Source organism: Gorilla gorilla, chromosome 2 (genome assembly GCF_029281585.2).
Source record: "Gorilla gorilla gorilla isolate KB3781 chromosome 2, NHGRI_mGorGor1-v2.1_pri, whole genome shotgun sequence".
In the NCBI taxonomy this organism is placed as follows: Eukaryota; Metazoa; Chordata; class Mammalia; order Primates; family Hominidae; genus Gorilla; species Gorilla gorilla.
The window spans coordinates 168553782-168568172 of record NC_086017.1 but is presented as its reverse complement, the minus strand read 5'-3'; the positions used below and the strand labels follow the sequence as shown (position 1 = coordinate 168568172).

At 40.9% G+C, this 14391-nt stretch overlaps 1 protein-coding gene across 8 annotated transcripts in view; it reads left to right on the top strand.

Annotated features, from left to right (window-relative positions):
* Window positions 1-14391, top strand: part of VEPH1 (ventricular zone expressed PH domain containing 1) — a 275621-nt gene that overhangs the window by 98113 nt on the left and 163117 nt on the right. For all 8 annotated transcript variants that reach the window (XM_063704317.1, XM_055381889.2, XM_055381888.2 and 5 more), the window contains one exon: window positions 1946-2112. In XM_063704317.1, coding sequence (XP_063560387.1) covers window positions 1946-2112 — 167 coding nt within the window. The remainder of the gene's footprint in view (window positions 1-1945; window positions 2113-14391) is intronic.

Below are 14391 nucleotides of genomic sequence, written 5' to 3'. Positions count from 1 at the left end.
CACTGGCATAACACATGGCTGTGAGAGTAAATGAAGGAGAGCTTCTTGGAGATATAACTTCTACAAAATGTTGAATAGGAAAAAAATATGTTGCGAAGGGATGTGTAGAGTATGATGGTATTCATATAAAATTTTAAAGCATCCAAAACAATACTATATAATGTTTATTGATACATACGCATGTAATTAAAGTGTAAAAATACTTATGGAGATCATAAATACTCCCTTTAGGATGATGGTTGCCTCTGGGGAGAAAAGGAAACAAATGGGATGAAAAGCAATTATTATATAAGGTTAAGTTTTGACAAATCTGGTTGGTAGGAACACCAATGTTCCTTATATTATTGCCTACATTTGTTTGATGACTTGAACTATTTCATAATTTAAAAGAAGGTATTATTGACTAATGGAATTTATAAGATTTCTGCAAAAGTTCTGCATTTGTTTTTTGTATTATTTGATTGAAATTCAAGTCAGCTGAAAATGACTAATCTGGGGTTTTTCCCTTCAAGGCTCCCAGGGCCTGCAGTGAGTTTTGTACCGAAATGCCACGCAACAGTTTCCTGTCTTAGACTGCAACTACAGTCCCTTTTAATGTGACCATTTTTAGCAGTTGATCAGTATGTCCTCATAACTAAGTTCTATGATCTAACGTGGGCTTTACAAATTGGGTATTGCATTAAAAAAATTCCTGATCTTTTAAGGAGACGCTCATAGTAAAATAAACAGAAAACAAAACAAATTGTTGAAAATTAAACTATTGAAAATAAATACTGATGAACACAACCTTTTAAAAGAAAACTCTAAATATTTCCAACAACTTGTATTCTGGGGAACATGATAAAACCTGTTTTAGACTTATTCTATGAACTACATGTGGAAAAAACAATTCTCATTTTTTATTATCTCCCAAATTCATTCAATTCATTCAGTTTTATCCAGAATCACGCTTTCGTTAAATTTAGATATTGATATTCTGAAAATTCTGGCCTTCTTTCTTTAATGATCATATCTAAATTGTCTTTTATATATAGTCATGTTCCTACCATTTAATGAAGGTCCATATATGTGTAATTCCTGCTTATTTGATTCTTTCTGTGTATGGCTTCTATATACAAAGCCAAATTTAAAGTAAAAATAGAGTCAAAAAAATTCTTGTTCAAAAAATCCCTAGAAACCAATTCCCCTGAGACATTTAAGTACTTGTGAGGATTTTGAGAAAAAAAATCTATACCATAAAGTGATAAGCAGATGTTGCCCATATGTTGATTGCAGATAAGTTTCTATACCTTATGTAATAGTTTTCTTGAGGTTTTGCCATTATAAATCTAGTTGTCTATACATATCTTTGAGGAAATTATGTGAGACAAATCAGCTGAGGCTAAACTTCCCTTGAAATAGTGCAGAAATTGGGGATTTAAATTTGCATTACTACTTCTTAAACTATTCATAAAATAAGGCATAGTTTCTGTATGTGAGTTGTCTAAATTATGATTCTGTGTCTTCCAGGAATGTGAATTCATTCCTCTGCACATTTTTTGTTGTTCAGTTTCATTTAGGTCCATGATTACAGCACTGCTTAGTTTTCATTTAAACATCGTTTAAATTTTGTTTATCATCAGGAATTCTTTATTGGAACTGTTTCCTTGTCAAGGGTGTGGTCTGATTACTGTCAAAGTTCCTCTATCCCCATGGTGCATTACTTAGGAAAATTTTTCATTAGTTAATGGTGCTGATTATATCATAAAATATTTCCTTTTGTGGAATCGGATTAAATCACATTTTAATCTCAGAATAAGGTACCATGTTATTTTTAGCAAAAGAATTGGCCATCCGTCTGTGCTATTTAATGTGTAAGTGCAAATATTATTACATTGGTAATAATGTTATTTCTGTTGCTCATGGCCTGATAAAGTCATCATTCCCTTTATTGTTCCCTCAACAGGTAACACCATGTTGTTGAGAGTGTTACCTGCTGTGTATGAAAAGCAGCCTCAGCCAATTAATAGACACCTGACAGAACTCCTGGCCTTGATGTCTCAGCTGGAACAGCCAGAACAGTACCATCTACTGCGGCTTTTGCATGTAGCAGCAAAGAAAAAACAACTCGAGGTAAAAAGTACATTGTATATGTCATGGTCCACGCAACCAGGCATGTTTCTTTGTGTGTGAACAGCGTATGTGCTTAGGATTTCCTGTCTCATACATTTACAAATGCCCATTTTTTAAGTGAAAGCGCTCATCTACTTACTATGTTTGTATAATGAGAAACTGGCTCATGAAATTATGGAGGCTAAGAAGTCCCATCTGTCATCTGCAAGCTAGATGCCAAGGAAAACCAGTGGCATAGTTTCAATTCAAGTCTGAAAACCTGAGAATTGGAGAGCTGATGGCGTAAGTTACAGTCTGAGGACAGGAGAAGACCAATGTTCCAGCTCACAAAATCAGGCAGAGAGAGTAAATTCTCCCTTCCTCCACCTTTTTGTTCTATTCGGGCCCTCAGTTAATTGGATGAGGCCCACCCATATTGCAGGGGCAATCTGCTTTATTCAGTCTACCCATTCAAATGCTAATCTCATCTGAAATAATCCTCACAGACACACCCAGAAATAATGTTTAATCAAATATCTGGGTGCCCCATGACCCAGTCAAGTTGACACATAAAATTAACCATCACAGGCCGAGCATGGTGGCTCCTGCCTGTAATTTCAACATTTTGGGAGGCTGAGGTGGGTGAATCACTTGAGGCCAGTAGTTTGAGGCCAGCCTGGACAACATGGTGAAACTCTGTCTATACAAAAAATACAAAAATTAGCAGGGCATGGAGGAGGCACCTGTAGTCCCAGCGACTCAGGAGGCTGAGGTGGGAGAATCACCTGAGCCAGGGAAGTTGAGGCTACAGTGAGCCAAAATCATGCCACTGCACTCCAGCCTGGGTGACAGAGTGAGACCCTGCCTTAAAAATAAATAAATAAATATTAACCAGACAGATACAGTAATGAAAAGCAACAAATGGGCCAGGCGCAGTGGCTCACGCCTGTAATGCCAGCATTTGGGAGGTCAAGGCTGGTGGATCACAAGGTTCAAGACCAGCCTGGCCAAGATGGTGAAACCCTGTCTCTACTAAAAATACAAAAATTAGGCTGGGTGTGGTGGCTCACGCCTGTAATCCCAGCACTTTGGGAGGCTGAGGCAGGCAGATCACGAGGTCAGGAGTTCAACCAACATGACCAACACAGTGAAACCCTGTTTCTACTAAAAATACAAAAGCTAGCTGGGCATGGTGGTGCGTGAATGTTATCCCAGCTACTCAGGAGGCTGAGGCAGGAGAATCGCTTGAACTAGGGAGGTGAAGGTTGCAGTGAGCCAAGATTGCACCACTGTGCTCCAGCCTGGGCAACAGAGCAAGACTCTATGTCAAAAAAAAAAAAAAAAAGAAAAGAAAAAAGAAAAATTAGCCAGGTGCGGTGGCAGGAGCCTGTAATCCCATCTACTTGGGAGGCTGAGGCAGGAGAATCGCTTGAACCTGGGTGGCAGAGGTTGCAGTGAGCTGAGATCGAGCCACTGCACTCCAGCCTGGGTGACAGAGTGAGACTCTGTCTCAAAAAAAAAAAAAAAAGCAACAGATTTGCGAATCTGTAGCTATTGTAGAATGTTGTTAAAGAAAGTTTTATGTCGTCATGCAGTTCTAGGAATCTGTAGTTTCTCAGGTAAGACCAAGAGAAAGACCTACACTTAACTTTATTTGTGAATTAATCAGCCTATAGTGAGAGCAAAGGTTCATTTTCCAGATAGCAAATCAGTTATTGTTCTTTGGATTCAAGTAGAAGATTTTTAACAATTAGGATGCTTACGATTATCAGTAATAGAACACCCAAACCACAGTAGTTTCATCAAGGAAAGGAATTTATAGCTAATGTGATGGGAAAAAAATCAGATGAGGTTTGGTTCAAAAATAATGTGAACAAACAATTTCTCTATTTTGATTTCTCAGATTTGACTTCTATGCTCCTATTTTCCACAGGCTTTCTCCCTGTCATCTCCAAATAGGTGCTAGGGGCTCTCTTGGCACTATGCTTCTCCTACATCTATCACTGCCACCAACATCCAACAGAAGTCTTGATATTCTGTCTGTTTTGGATGCATGCTCTACCCCTAGAGCTTCTGTTGAACTGGAGGATACACAGACAGAAACTAGAGGCTGCCAGGAAGAGGGAATTCGAAATGGATTCTGGAGGGTACCAATGTATTAGTCCATTTTCATGCTGCTGATAAAGATATACCCAAGACTGGGAAGAAAAAGAGGTTTAATTTGACTTACAGTTCCACATGGCTGGGGAGGCCTCAGAATCACGGTGGGAGGCAAAAGGCACTCCTTACATGGTGGCAGGAAGAGAAAATGAGGAACCCCATGCAAAAGCAGAAACCCCTGATAAAACCATCAGATTTCATGAGACTTATTCACTACCATGAGAACAGTATGGGGGAAACCACCCCCATAATTCAAATTATCTCCCACTGCGTCCCTCCCACAACATTTGGGCATTGTGGGAGTACAATTCAAGATGAGATTTTGGTGGGGACACTGAGCCAAACCATAACATTACATCCCTGGCCCATCCAAATCTCATGTCCTCACATTTCAAAACCAACCATGCCTTCTCAGCAGTCCCCCAAAGTTTTAACTCATTTCAGGATTAACACAAAAATCCACAGTCCAAAATCTTATCTAAGACAAGGCAAGTGCCTTCTGCTTATGAACCTGTCAAATCAAAGGCCAGTTGGTTACTTCCTAGATACAGGCATTGGGTAAATACAGCTGTTCCAAATGGGAGAAATTGGCCAAATCCAGGGGCTACAGGTCCCACGCAAGTCTGAAATCCAGCAGGGCAGTCAAATATTAAAGCTCCGAAATGATCTCCATTGACTCCATGTCTTGCATCCGAGTCACACTGATGCAAGGGTTCCCATGGTCTTGGGCAGCTCCACCCCTGTGACTTTTCAAGGTACAGCCTCCCTCCTGGCTGCTTTCACAGGCTGGTGCCCCAGTAGGGACTCTGTGTGGAGGCTCTGACCCCACATTTCCCTTCTGCACTGCCTTAGGAGAGGTTCTCCATGAGAGCCCTACCCCTGCAGCAAACTTCTGTCTGGACATCCAGGCATTTCCATACAGCCTCTGAAATCTAGGCAGAGGTTCCCAAACCTCAATTCTTGACTTTTGTGCAGCCACAGGATCAACACCACATGGAAGTTGTCAAGGCTTGGGGTTTGCACCTTCTGAAGTCATGGCCCGAGCTGTACTTTGGCCCCTTTCAGTCATGGTGGGAGTGTCTGGGACACAGGGAACCAAGTCCCTAGACTGCACACATCGTGGGGGCCCTGGGCCTTGCCCATGAAACCATTTTTTCTTCCTAGGTCTCTGGGCCTGTGATGGGAGGGGCTGCCATGAAGACCTCTGAAATGCCCTGGACACATTTTCCCCATTGTCTTGGGGATTAACATTTGACTCCTTGTTACTTATGTAAATTTCTGCATCCGGCTTGAATTTCTCCTCAGAAAATGGGTTTTTCTTTTCTTTCACATTGTTGGCTGCAAATTTTCCAAACTTTTATGCTCTGCTTCTCTTATAAAACTGAATGTCCTTAACAGCACCCAAGTCACCTCTTGAATGCTTTGCTGCTTAGAAATTTATTTGCCAGATACCCTTAATAATCTCTCTCAAGTTCAAAGTTCCAGAAGTCCCTAGGGCAGGGGCAAAATGCTACCAGTCTCTTTGCTAAAACATAACAAGCGTCACCTTTGCTGTAGTTTCCAACAAGTTTCTCATCTCCATCTGAGACCACCTCAGCCTGGACCTTATTGTCTATATCCCTATCAGGGTTTTGGTCAAAGCTATTCAACAAGTCTCCAGGAAGTTCCAAATTTTCCCACATTTTCCTGTTTTCTTCTGAGCCCTCCAAACTGTTCCAACCTCTGCCTGTTACCCAGTTCCAAAGTCACATGCACATTTTCAGGTATCTTTTCAGCAACGCCCCACTCTACTGGTACCAATTTACTGTATTAGTCCATTTTCATGCTGCTGATAAAGACATACCCAAGACTGGGAAGAAAAAGAGGTTTAATTCGACTTACAATTCCACATGGCTAGGGAGGCCTCAGAATCATGGCAGGAGGCAAAAGGCACTTCTTACGTGGTGGCAGTAAGAGAAAATGAGGAATATGCAAAAGTGGAACCCCCTGATAAAACCATCAGATCTCGTGAGACTTATTCTCTACCATGAGAACAGTTTGGGGGAAACTGCCCCCATTATTCAAATTATCTCCCACCAGGTCCCTCCCACAACATGTAGGAATTATGGGAGTACAATTCAACATGAGATTTGGGTGAGGACACAGAGCCAAACCATATCAACCAACATGTGTGCACAGTGAATATGAATTGTTAGTCCAAGGTTATTCAATTATGGTTGTCCCATTTCTTTATAGTTTCACTATCCACCACTTGAAAAAAAAATCAATGCTTAAGTGAAGACTGGAACATTTGAATTCAACATACAAAATTACTCAAAGAAAAGCAAGAAAGAATAGTTATATGCATAATTAGCCACAATAGACTGCAAGCTCCTTTGACAAGAAATGATTTCTTCTTTCCTCTGTATCTTAGACTTTTCCATAGTATCTGATAGTGCTCAATAAACATTCATAGAACCAAACTGACAATAAACATAGAATCAAATTAAATAAGGTGATAAATTCTTTGCAAATGGCATAAACAGAGATGGGGGTAATGAATTCTACTTTAGAGGAAATAGATGCCATGAAGTCCCACAAAGGGTGTGACATCAGGCCATATCCTGAAGAATGCATACTTTTATGCAGATGATTCAGAGCTGGGAATCTTGAATATTGGAGAGCAGAATTCACAGGAAGCTTCAGGAGATGAGACCAACAAGGATGACCAATGCCTGAGCCTCACTCCCAGGGATTTTGGTTCAGTAGGTTCAGTAGACACAATTGGGGACCCCAACTGTGTCTTTTTACAAGTACCCATATGGTGCTGCTGCTATTGCTTCAAGGGACAACATTTTGAGGAGCAAGGCTAGAGCTCAGGCAGAGAACTGGGGAATTCCATGTTACTGGTATGCACTGTCCCTTTTGCACATAGAGCAATATGTTGTTATTTTTGCATGACTGTTTCTTTCAGTGCACTATAAACTCCTTAAGGTACATAGGACTCTTATCTACATATTCATATGCACTCCCTAGTGTAGTGCTGGGTTACATAGTAGGATTCTAATAAAAAGTTATTGAATTAAGAAATGAACAGATTAACAAGAGACAAAAATAGTGAAGACATGAAGAACGAGGAAAAGTCATGCTGTATTCTCCAAAGGGGAAAAAGTGGCTCAACAGGGTCAAGGTCTAGAGAAGTAAAAAAGACAAGAGACAGGCATTGACCTTGGATTTGGCAATTGGGGCTCACCAGTTGTATCTTTTTTATAAAAGGCAGCATCATTGAGGCACGGTGGGAGAAGTCAGTCATTTATTGTGGATTGCATATGGAAGGGAAGGTTAGGAAAGGATCATATGAGTATGGACTGCCAATTCAGGAAGTTTAGAAAAAACAAGGAGAGTTAAAGACACAATAAGAATAAAGGGATTGAAGATGTAAGAGGAAATAGGAGAGAGAACAAGGTGCTGGAGGAAGATGGGGAATGTATTCCAGAGCACAAATGAGAGAACCAATTTTGGAAAGGATTGAGGACAGAAAGGATGAGCAAAACTGCATTAGAGTTTGGGGTGAGGAGTGGAGTTGAAGGATTATTGGATCACCTAGAGCAGAGGTCCCCAACTGGGGAAATAACTGGGCAGCTTCCACTTCCACTGTAGAGAAGGCTACAAGAGGAGGAGTTTCCTCAGTGCTGGTCCCAGCAGGCAGGGGAGGGTAGACAATGGCACTAATAGTGACTGAGCTCATACCATGTACCAGGCACTATGTAGGTGTATCACAGACATCTCATTTATTTCCCACAACAAGCTTTTTGTTTTATAAATAGAGAAGCCAATGTTTGGAGAGGTTTTTAAGAACAGTGGTGGTACCAAAGGGTGACTTGGTGGGTGAGGTGGCTTTTCACATGCACTTCATCTCTATCAGTCTTTCAACTTTCTTGTCCCCCACTGACCATCACAGTCATACTACCTTCCCTAAAACCATCCTAAAACTATCTGGGCCTCACACTAGCTGGGTCACTTTCCCAAAGCCAGATAGATCAGGCCAAGCTGCAACACAAACCCAGTCTAATTCCAACCAATGAAATCTTTTGACCTCAACACACTAAAGAATCAAGGCTGTAGCTTGTGAAGCAAATGAGAGTTCCAGAAGATACAGGAGAAGGTGAGGGAGAAAGGGCAGTTGGAGGGTGGCTAGACAAAAGAAGGAGAGTAAACAAAATGAGGAGAGGGTGAACTCACATTCTGCTAGGTATTGTGGGTGCTGAGTGTGGATCCCAGAACAAAGAGGCCAGGGTTTAGGGAGCACCTAGAGTGATGTGGATGGACCCCACCCATGCCAGGATCCTACCTGGGGGGAAGAAGTTGTAATGGGGTATTGTGGAGCCCCGTTTCCTGTCACCCCTACCTTCATGGTAAAGCAGCCTCTCCACTTGCCTCCCTCGGCTCTTTGTGCTCTGTTCCTGCTGCCAGCACCCCTAGAACTAGAGCGCACCCTTGATTTCAAAGGGTCTGTCACCACAGGTGGTACAATACAGAAACTGCCTGATTCACCTTCTCCCTCACCCCTTCCCTAATTAGACAGTGAGCAAGGGAGATGGAAGGAAATTTGGAGAAAGGGTTTACTGAGAAGGGAAATAAGTGGCGACAACCAGAAATACAGACTGAAGCTTTCAAGTTAAGCCTAATTCATTTCAGGTGAAATAGGAAGCTAAATAAGGAGGTTTTGACTTTGTGAAACTGGAATTCAAGTAGAGCTTCCATGCCTGCATTAAAGCATTCCTGATGCTCTGTAACTTGGAAGTAAACTTAGTGGGCTCTCTCGGGAAGGCAATGTGCGGGGATGCTTCATGTGTCCTGAATGCCCTTCTCACTACCCACCTTCTGTGACCTGGAATAGCATGGCTTTCCAGGGCTGGAGGGTCAACAGTTGGCCCTTGAAAAAAAATTTCTCTACATAAAGCTGACTAGTCCATGAGACTGTGAAGGTAGCATCGCTTCAACATCCACATATCACATATCTGTGAGCTCCACGATGTGGCTAACTGAGCAGGTGGGTCCCCTTCCTCCATCACTGCCCTCTAGGCATCCTACTTTTCAGGACACTATCCTTGCCAGATGGAAGGAGGCAGTTCCTGGCTAGTAATTTATAACTGGTACCTCCAGAGAATTCTCAGGATCCATTTACAGAAAAAGGCTGGCTGATCAACTTTCCAAGTGGCCTTTATGAGAATCAAGTCTATAATCTTGGCTGCTGTAAACCATGCTGTAGTCCAGCCAACGAAAGGAACAGAGTTTAGTAACACATATAAGCACATCTGTTGTTATCCCTGGGACATTAACTTCTATCCCCAAGCATACAGCAATGAGTGACAGGAAGTGGCAAGGGCAGCCTTCCGGTGATGAATGTTCAGACACAGAGGAGCTGCTTTTGTGATCTGTTCCCTAGAGGAGAGAATTATTTTCTAGGATTTTCGCTCAACAGTGTAGAGCATTCCTATTCACACACCTAATCGAGGCCAAGAATACTCAGAGGTCACTTTTGGTATTCATTTAAAATAAGAAGTCATTTGCAGAACATTAAGAAGATGGAGTGCTGGAATATGTAGACTGTTCTGAAATTTAGAGCAGAACTATGGTTTTTGGAATATATAATATTTTTCAGTATGGTAGGAATTAGTAAATAAAAATGGCAGTCATTTTGTCCATTTCTAGAGATTAGTAGATTCTTAATGCTAGCCAAAGTAATTAAAAGAGAAAATTGGGCCTGAAGACTAATTGAAGAGGAAGTGTGTGCCCACGCACATGTGTATGTGTATGTGTGTGTGTACATAATTGCTCTTTTTTTTTTCTCCTTCAACTTTTAAGTTCTGGGGTACATGGGCAGGATGTGCGGGTTTGTTACATAGCTAAATGTGTGCCATGGTGGTTTGCTACACAGATCAACCCATCACCTGGGTATTAAGCCAAGCATGCATTAACTATTCTACCTGATACTTTCCCTCCCCCCAGCCCCCCAACAGGTCTCAGTGTGTGTTGTTCCACCCCTCCCATATCGTATGCTTGTATTCTCATCGTTCACCTCCCACTTATAAATGAGAACATGTGGTGTTTGGTTTTCTGTTTCTGAATTAGTTTGCTGAGGATAATGGCTTCCAGCTCCATCCGTGTCCCTGCAAAGGACATGATCTTGATCCTTTTTATGACTGCATAGTAGTCCATGGTATATATGTGCCATATTTTCTTTATCCAGTCTATCATTGATGGGTATTTGGGTTGATTCCATGTCTTTGGTATTGCAAATGGTGCTGCAATGAACATATGCATGCAAGTATCTTTATAATAGAATGATTTATATTCCTTTGGGTGTATACTCACTAATGAGATTGTTGGGTCAAATGGTATTTCTGGTTCTGGGTCTTTGAAGAATCACCACACTATCTTCCAAAATGGTTGAACTAATTGACATTCCCACCAATAGTGTAAAAATGTTCCTTTTTCTCCACAACCCGCCAGCATCTATTTCTTCTTGACTTTTTAGTAATCACTATTCTGACTGGCGTGAGACAGCATCTCACTGTGGTTTTGATTTGAATTTCTCTAATGATCAGGGATGTTGAGTTTTTTTTCATATGTCTGCTGGCCACATGAATGTCTTCTTTTGAGAAGTGGCTATTCACGTTCTTTGCCCACTTCTTAATGGGGATGTTTGTTTGTTTGTTTTCTTGTAAATGTTTAAGTTCCTTGTAGATTCTGGATATTAGACCTTTGTCAGATGGATAGATTGCAAAAATCTTCTCCCATTCTGTAGATTATATGTTCACTCTGATGATAGTTTCTTTTGCTGTGCAGAAGCTCTTTAATTAGATCCCATTTGTCTTTTGCTTTTGTTGCAATTGGTTTTGATGTTTTCATCATGAATCTTTGCCTGTGCCTATGTCCTGAATAGTATTGCCTCGATTTTCTTTTAGGGTTTTGATCTTTTGGGGTTTTACATTTAAGTCTTCAATCCATCTTGAGTTAATTTTTTTATGAGGTGTAAGGAAGGGATCCTATTTCAGTCTTCTGCATATGGCTAGCCACTTCTCCCAGCACCATTTATTGAATAGAAAATCCTTTCCCCCTTGCTTGTTTTTGTCAGGTTTGTTGAAGATCAGATGGTTGTGGATGTGTGGTCTTATTTCTGAGATCTCTATTCTGTTCCATTCGTCTATGTGTCTGTTTTTGTACCAGTACTCTGCCGTTTTGGTTACTGTGGCCTTGTAGTTTAGTATGAAGTTGGGTAGTATAACGCCTCCAGTTTTATTCTTTTTGCTTAGGATCGTCTTGGCTATTTGGGCTCTTCTTTGGTGCCAAATGACTTTTAAAATAGTCTTTTCTAATTCTGTGAAGGTCAATGGTAGTTTAATGAGAATAGCATTGAATCTGTAAATTGTTTTGGGCAGTATGGCCATTTTCACAATACTGATTCTTTCTATCTACGAGCATGGAATGTTTTTTCCATTTGTTTGTGTCCTCTCCGATTTTCTTGAGCAGTGGTTTATAGTTCTGCTTAAAGAGGTCCTTCACTTCCCTTGTTAGCTGTATTCCAAGATATTTTATTCTCTTTGCAGCAATTGCGAATGGGAATTTATTCATGATTTGGCTCTTTGCTTGCCTGCTGTTTTTATATAGGAATGCTAGTGATTTTTGCATATTGATTTTGTATCCTGAGACTTTAATTGCTTGAAAACTTTTATTCTTTACAGAGGAATTGAAATGTTATTTGCTGTAAATTAAGTTATGGCACTGTTTTCAGATGGCCCTATCCTCAAGGTGCACGTGGTCTGGGAGATGTATCCATCAATCTTCAATGACAAAATGCCAAACTCGTGAATAGACTGCTATGGGAGCACAGAAGAGGAAGTGACTAACTCTATTCAGGAAAAACCAGGGAATTCAGGGCTGCTGCCCTACCCTGGGCTACTTGGTTTAGAGCATTCTGTTTGGGCCCTCCTTTACTTGCACCCTTAGTTCCCATCCACTCCTTTGCCCACTAAACTCAGTTCAGGTAACAGATCTTGGAATTCCTTTCCCAGGTATCTCAAACCTGCTTCCAGAGCTTGTGAAGGCTTCGTCCTTGGGTCTATTCTCCTAAGAACGAGCCATGCCGACAGTTGACCCCATATTCTTGAGAGGTGACCTAGAAGAGCTTGCATATGTGGACTGGGGTGTTCACATGCAGGGCAAAGCCAGGGGTAGAAATAGAAGAGAAGGGATGGGGCAAGGAATGGGGGCTGAGAGACATCTCTCCCTGTTTTCTCTACAGAGTCCAAACATTCTAAATTCAAATCAAGCATCACAGATTGTTATAAAGGCATATTTGTCAGGGAGGAGGATAGAACATTTTATATAGCAGCTGAATATTTGTGGTGTAAGGGCCTCTGCTTGTACCCTAGTGTCAGGTCCTGCATTTGTTATGGTGGTCTGGAAAGAAGACTTCCAAGAAGTAGAGATTTGAGATCGAATTTGAAAGTATGAGATTTCTCTCTGTGTTCAAGCCACTGTGAGTGATCAGTGCCATGTAGCTGGGTCATGGGGGAAGAGTCTGCAGATAGGCCCATCAAAAAAGACACTGGAATCTGGAATACCACAGCATTGGAATTTTGGCCATGGGCCATGAGAAATTTTTGAAAGTCTCTAAGAGAGACCTGAGGTAATTAGATCGGAGTTTAAGGGCTATGACTCTGGTGGCAGTGAGGAGCCTGAACAGAAGGGACAGAGACTTGAGGCAAGAAGGCCAGTTTGGTAGCTTTTTCAGCTGTCCATGGTTTACAGCCTGAACAAAGTCCATGTCAGCTTGTTCTCTGCAGCCAGAATCTATATTCTTAGTGGCTACTTGGCTCTCAGCAAAGCACAGCATTCCCTGAGTCAGGAAGGCAGCTCCCAATGAGGAAGCACTGAAGACACCAGCCTAAGGAAATGCCCTATGTTTGGAAAATAAAATTCCTTCTAATCCAAGAATAATCTATCTAAAGCCCAAAGCAGACTTGTTTCTCATGTGTGGATAAATTTCAAGAAATACCTGTGTTTTCTATCATTATCATAACAAGCTTTAGGCTATTAGGAATTCAGAGTAAAAAAAAAACAACTTTTGTTTAATTTGTAAAATTGTTATTATTTAGTTTACATTGTTCAGGGCTTCACTTCCCTTGCTCTTTCTATGGATTCAACTATGCCCAGGTGTATGTATTTGCCTTGAGCTTCTTTCTTTCCCTTTCTCTCTTCTTTCTTTCTCTTTCTCCTTCTGTCCTTCCGTTCTCTTTCTTTCTGTCTGTCTTTCTTTCTCTCTCTTTTCTTTCTTTCTTTCTTTCCTTTTTCTCTTTCCTTTCTCTCTTTATTTCTCTTCCTTCCTTCATTTTTTCTTTTTCTTTCCTTTTTAATTGTTCTTTACAGGACAACAGCTAAAACCCATGCTGTGTAGCTTGGGACGTATCACTGGAGTTTAAATTTTAAAGTAAAAGTGACATGACTAGAAGCACATGTCACAAAGACCTTGGTGTTCAGGAAACAGGACCTGAAGAGTAAGGACTGGCAAATGAAACTTTATAGAATGGGGCAGGAAATGTGCAAGCATTTTTCATTGCTAAAAACATGAGGTTAAGTATGTTGCCCTGACCTGGAGCAGCTGGCTGACACTTCTGCCATATATGCCAGGGACCTCGCATGGCTTCTCCTGAAGGACATACAATTGCTCCCTAATGCACAGGCAGCATTTCTAGAACTGCGCATTCATATATGCCATTTACCAGAATCTAGCCCTTTTCTTTCCTCCAAAAGTACTGGATATGAATCTAAAGTTTAAATCTCTATACAGGATAATTTTAGTTATCTAGAAACTTTCTTCTTTTATGTTCTTGTTAGTTGTTTTGTAGTAATACATGACAGTATATGTTTAAACATTGTGTACAACTCTTTAACTACTATGGGGTGGGGGAGATGTTTTATTCAGATGTCACTCTATATAAATTAGACTTACCTTCCTTTGATTTATTGCTCAAAAACTTATTAACTCAACTTGTGGATAAGCTCTGTGTAAGGCATTAGGTATCCAATAGTGTACAAGATAGGGATGATTCTTTACCTTGTGGAGCTTTCAATCCAGCCTGAAAGGCATCTAGA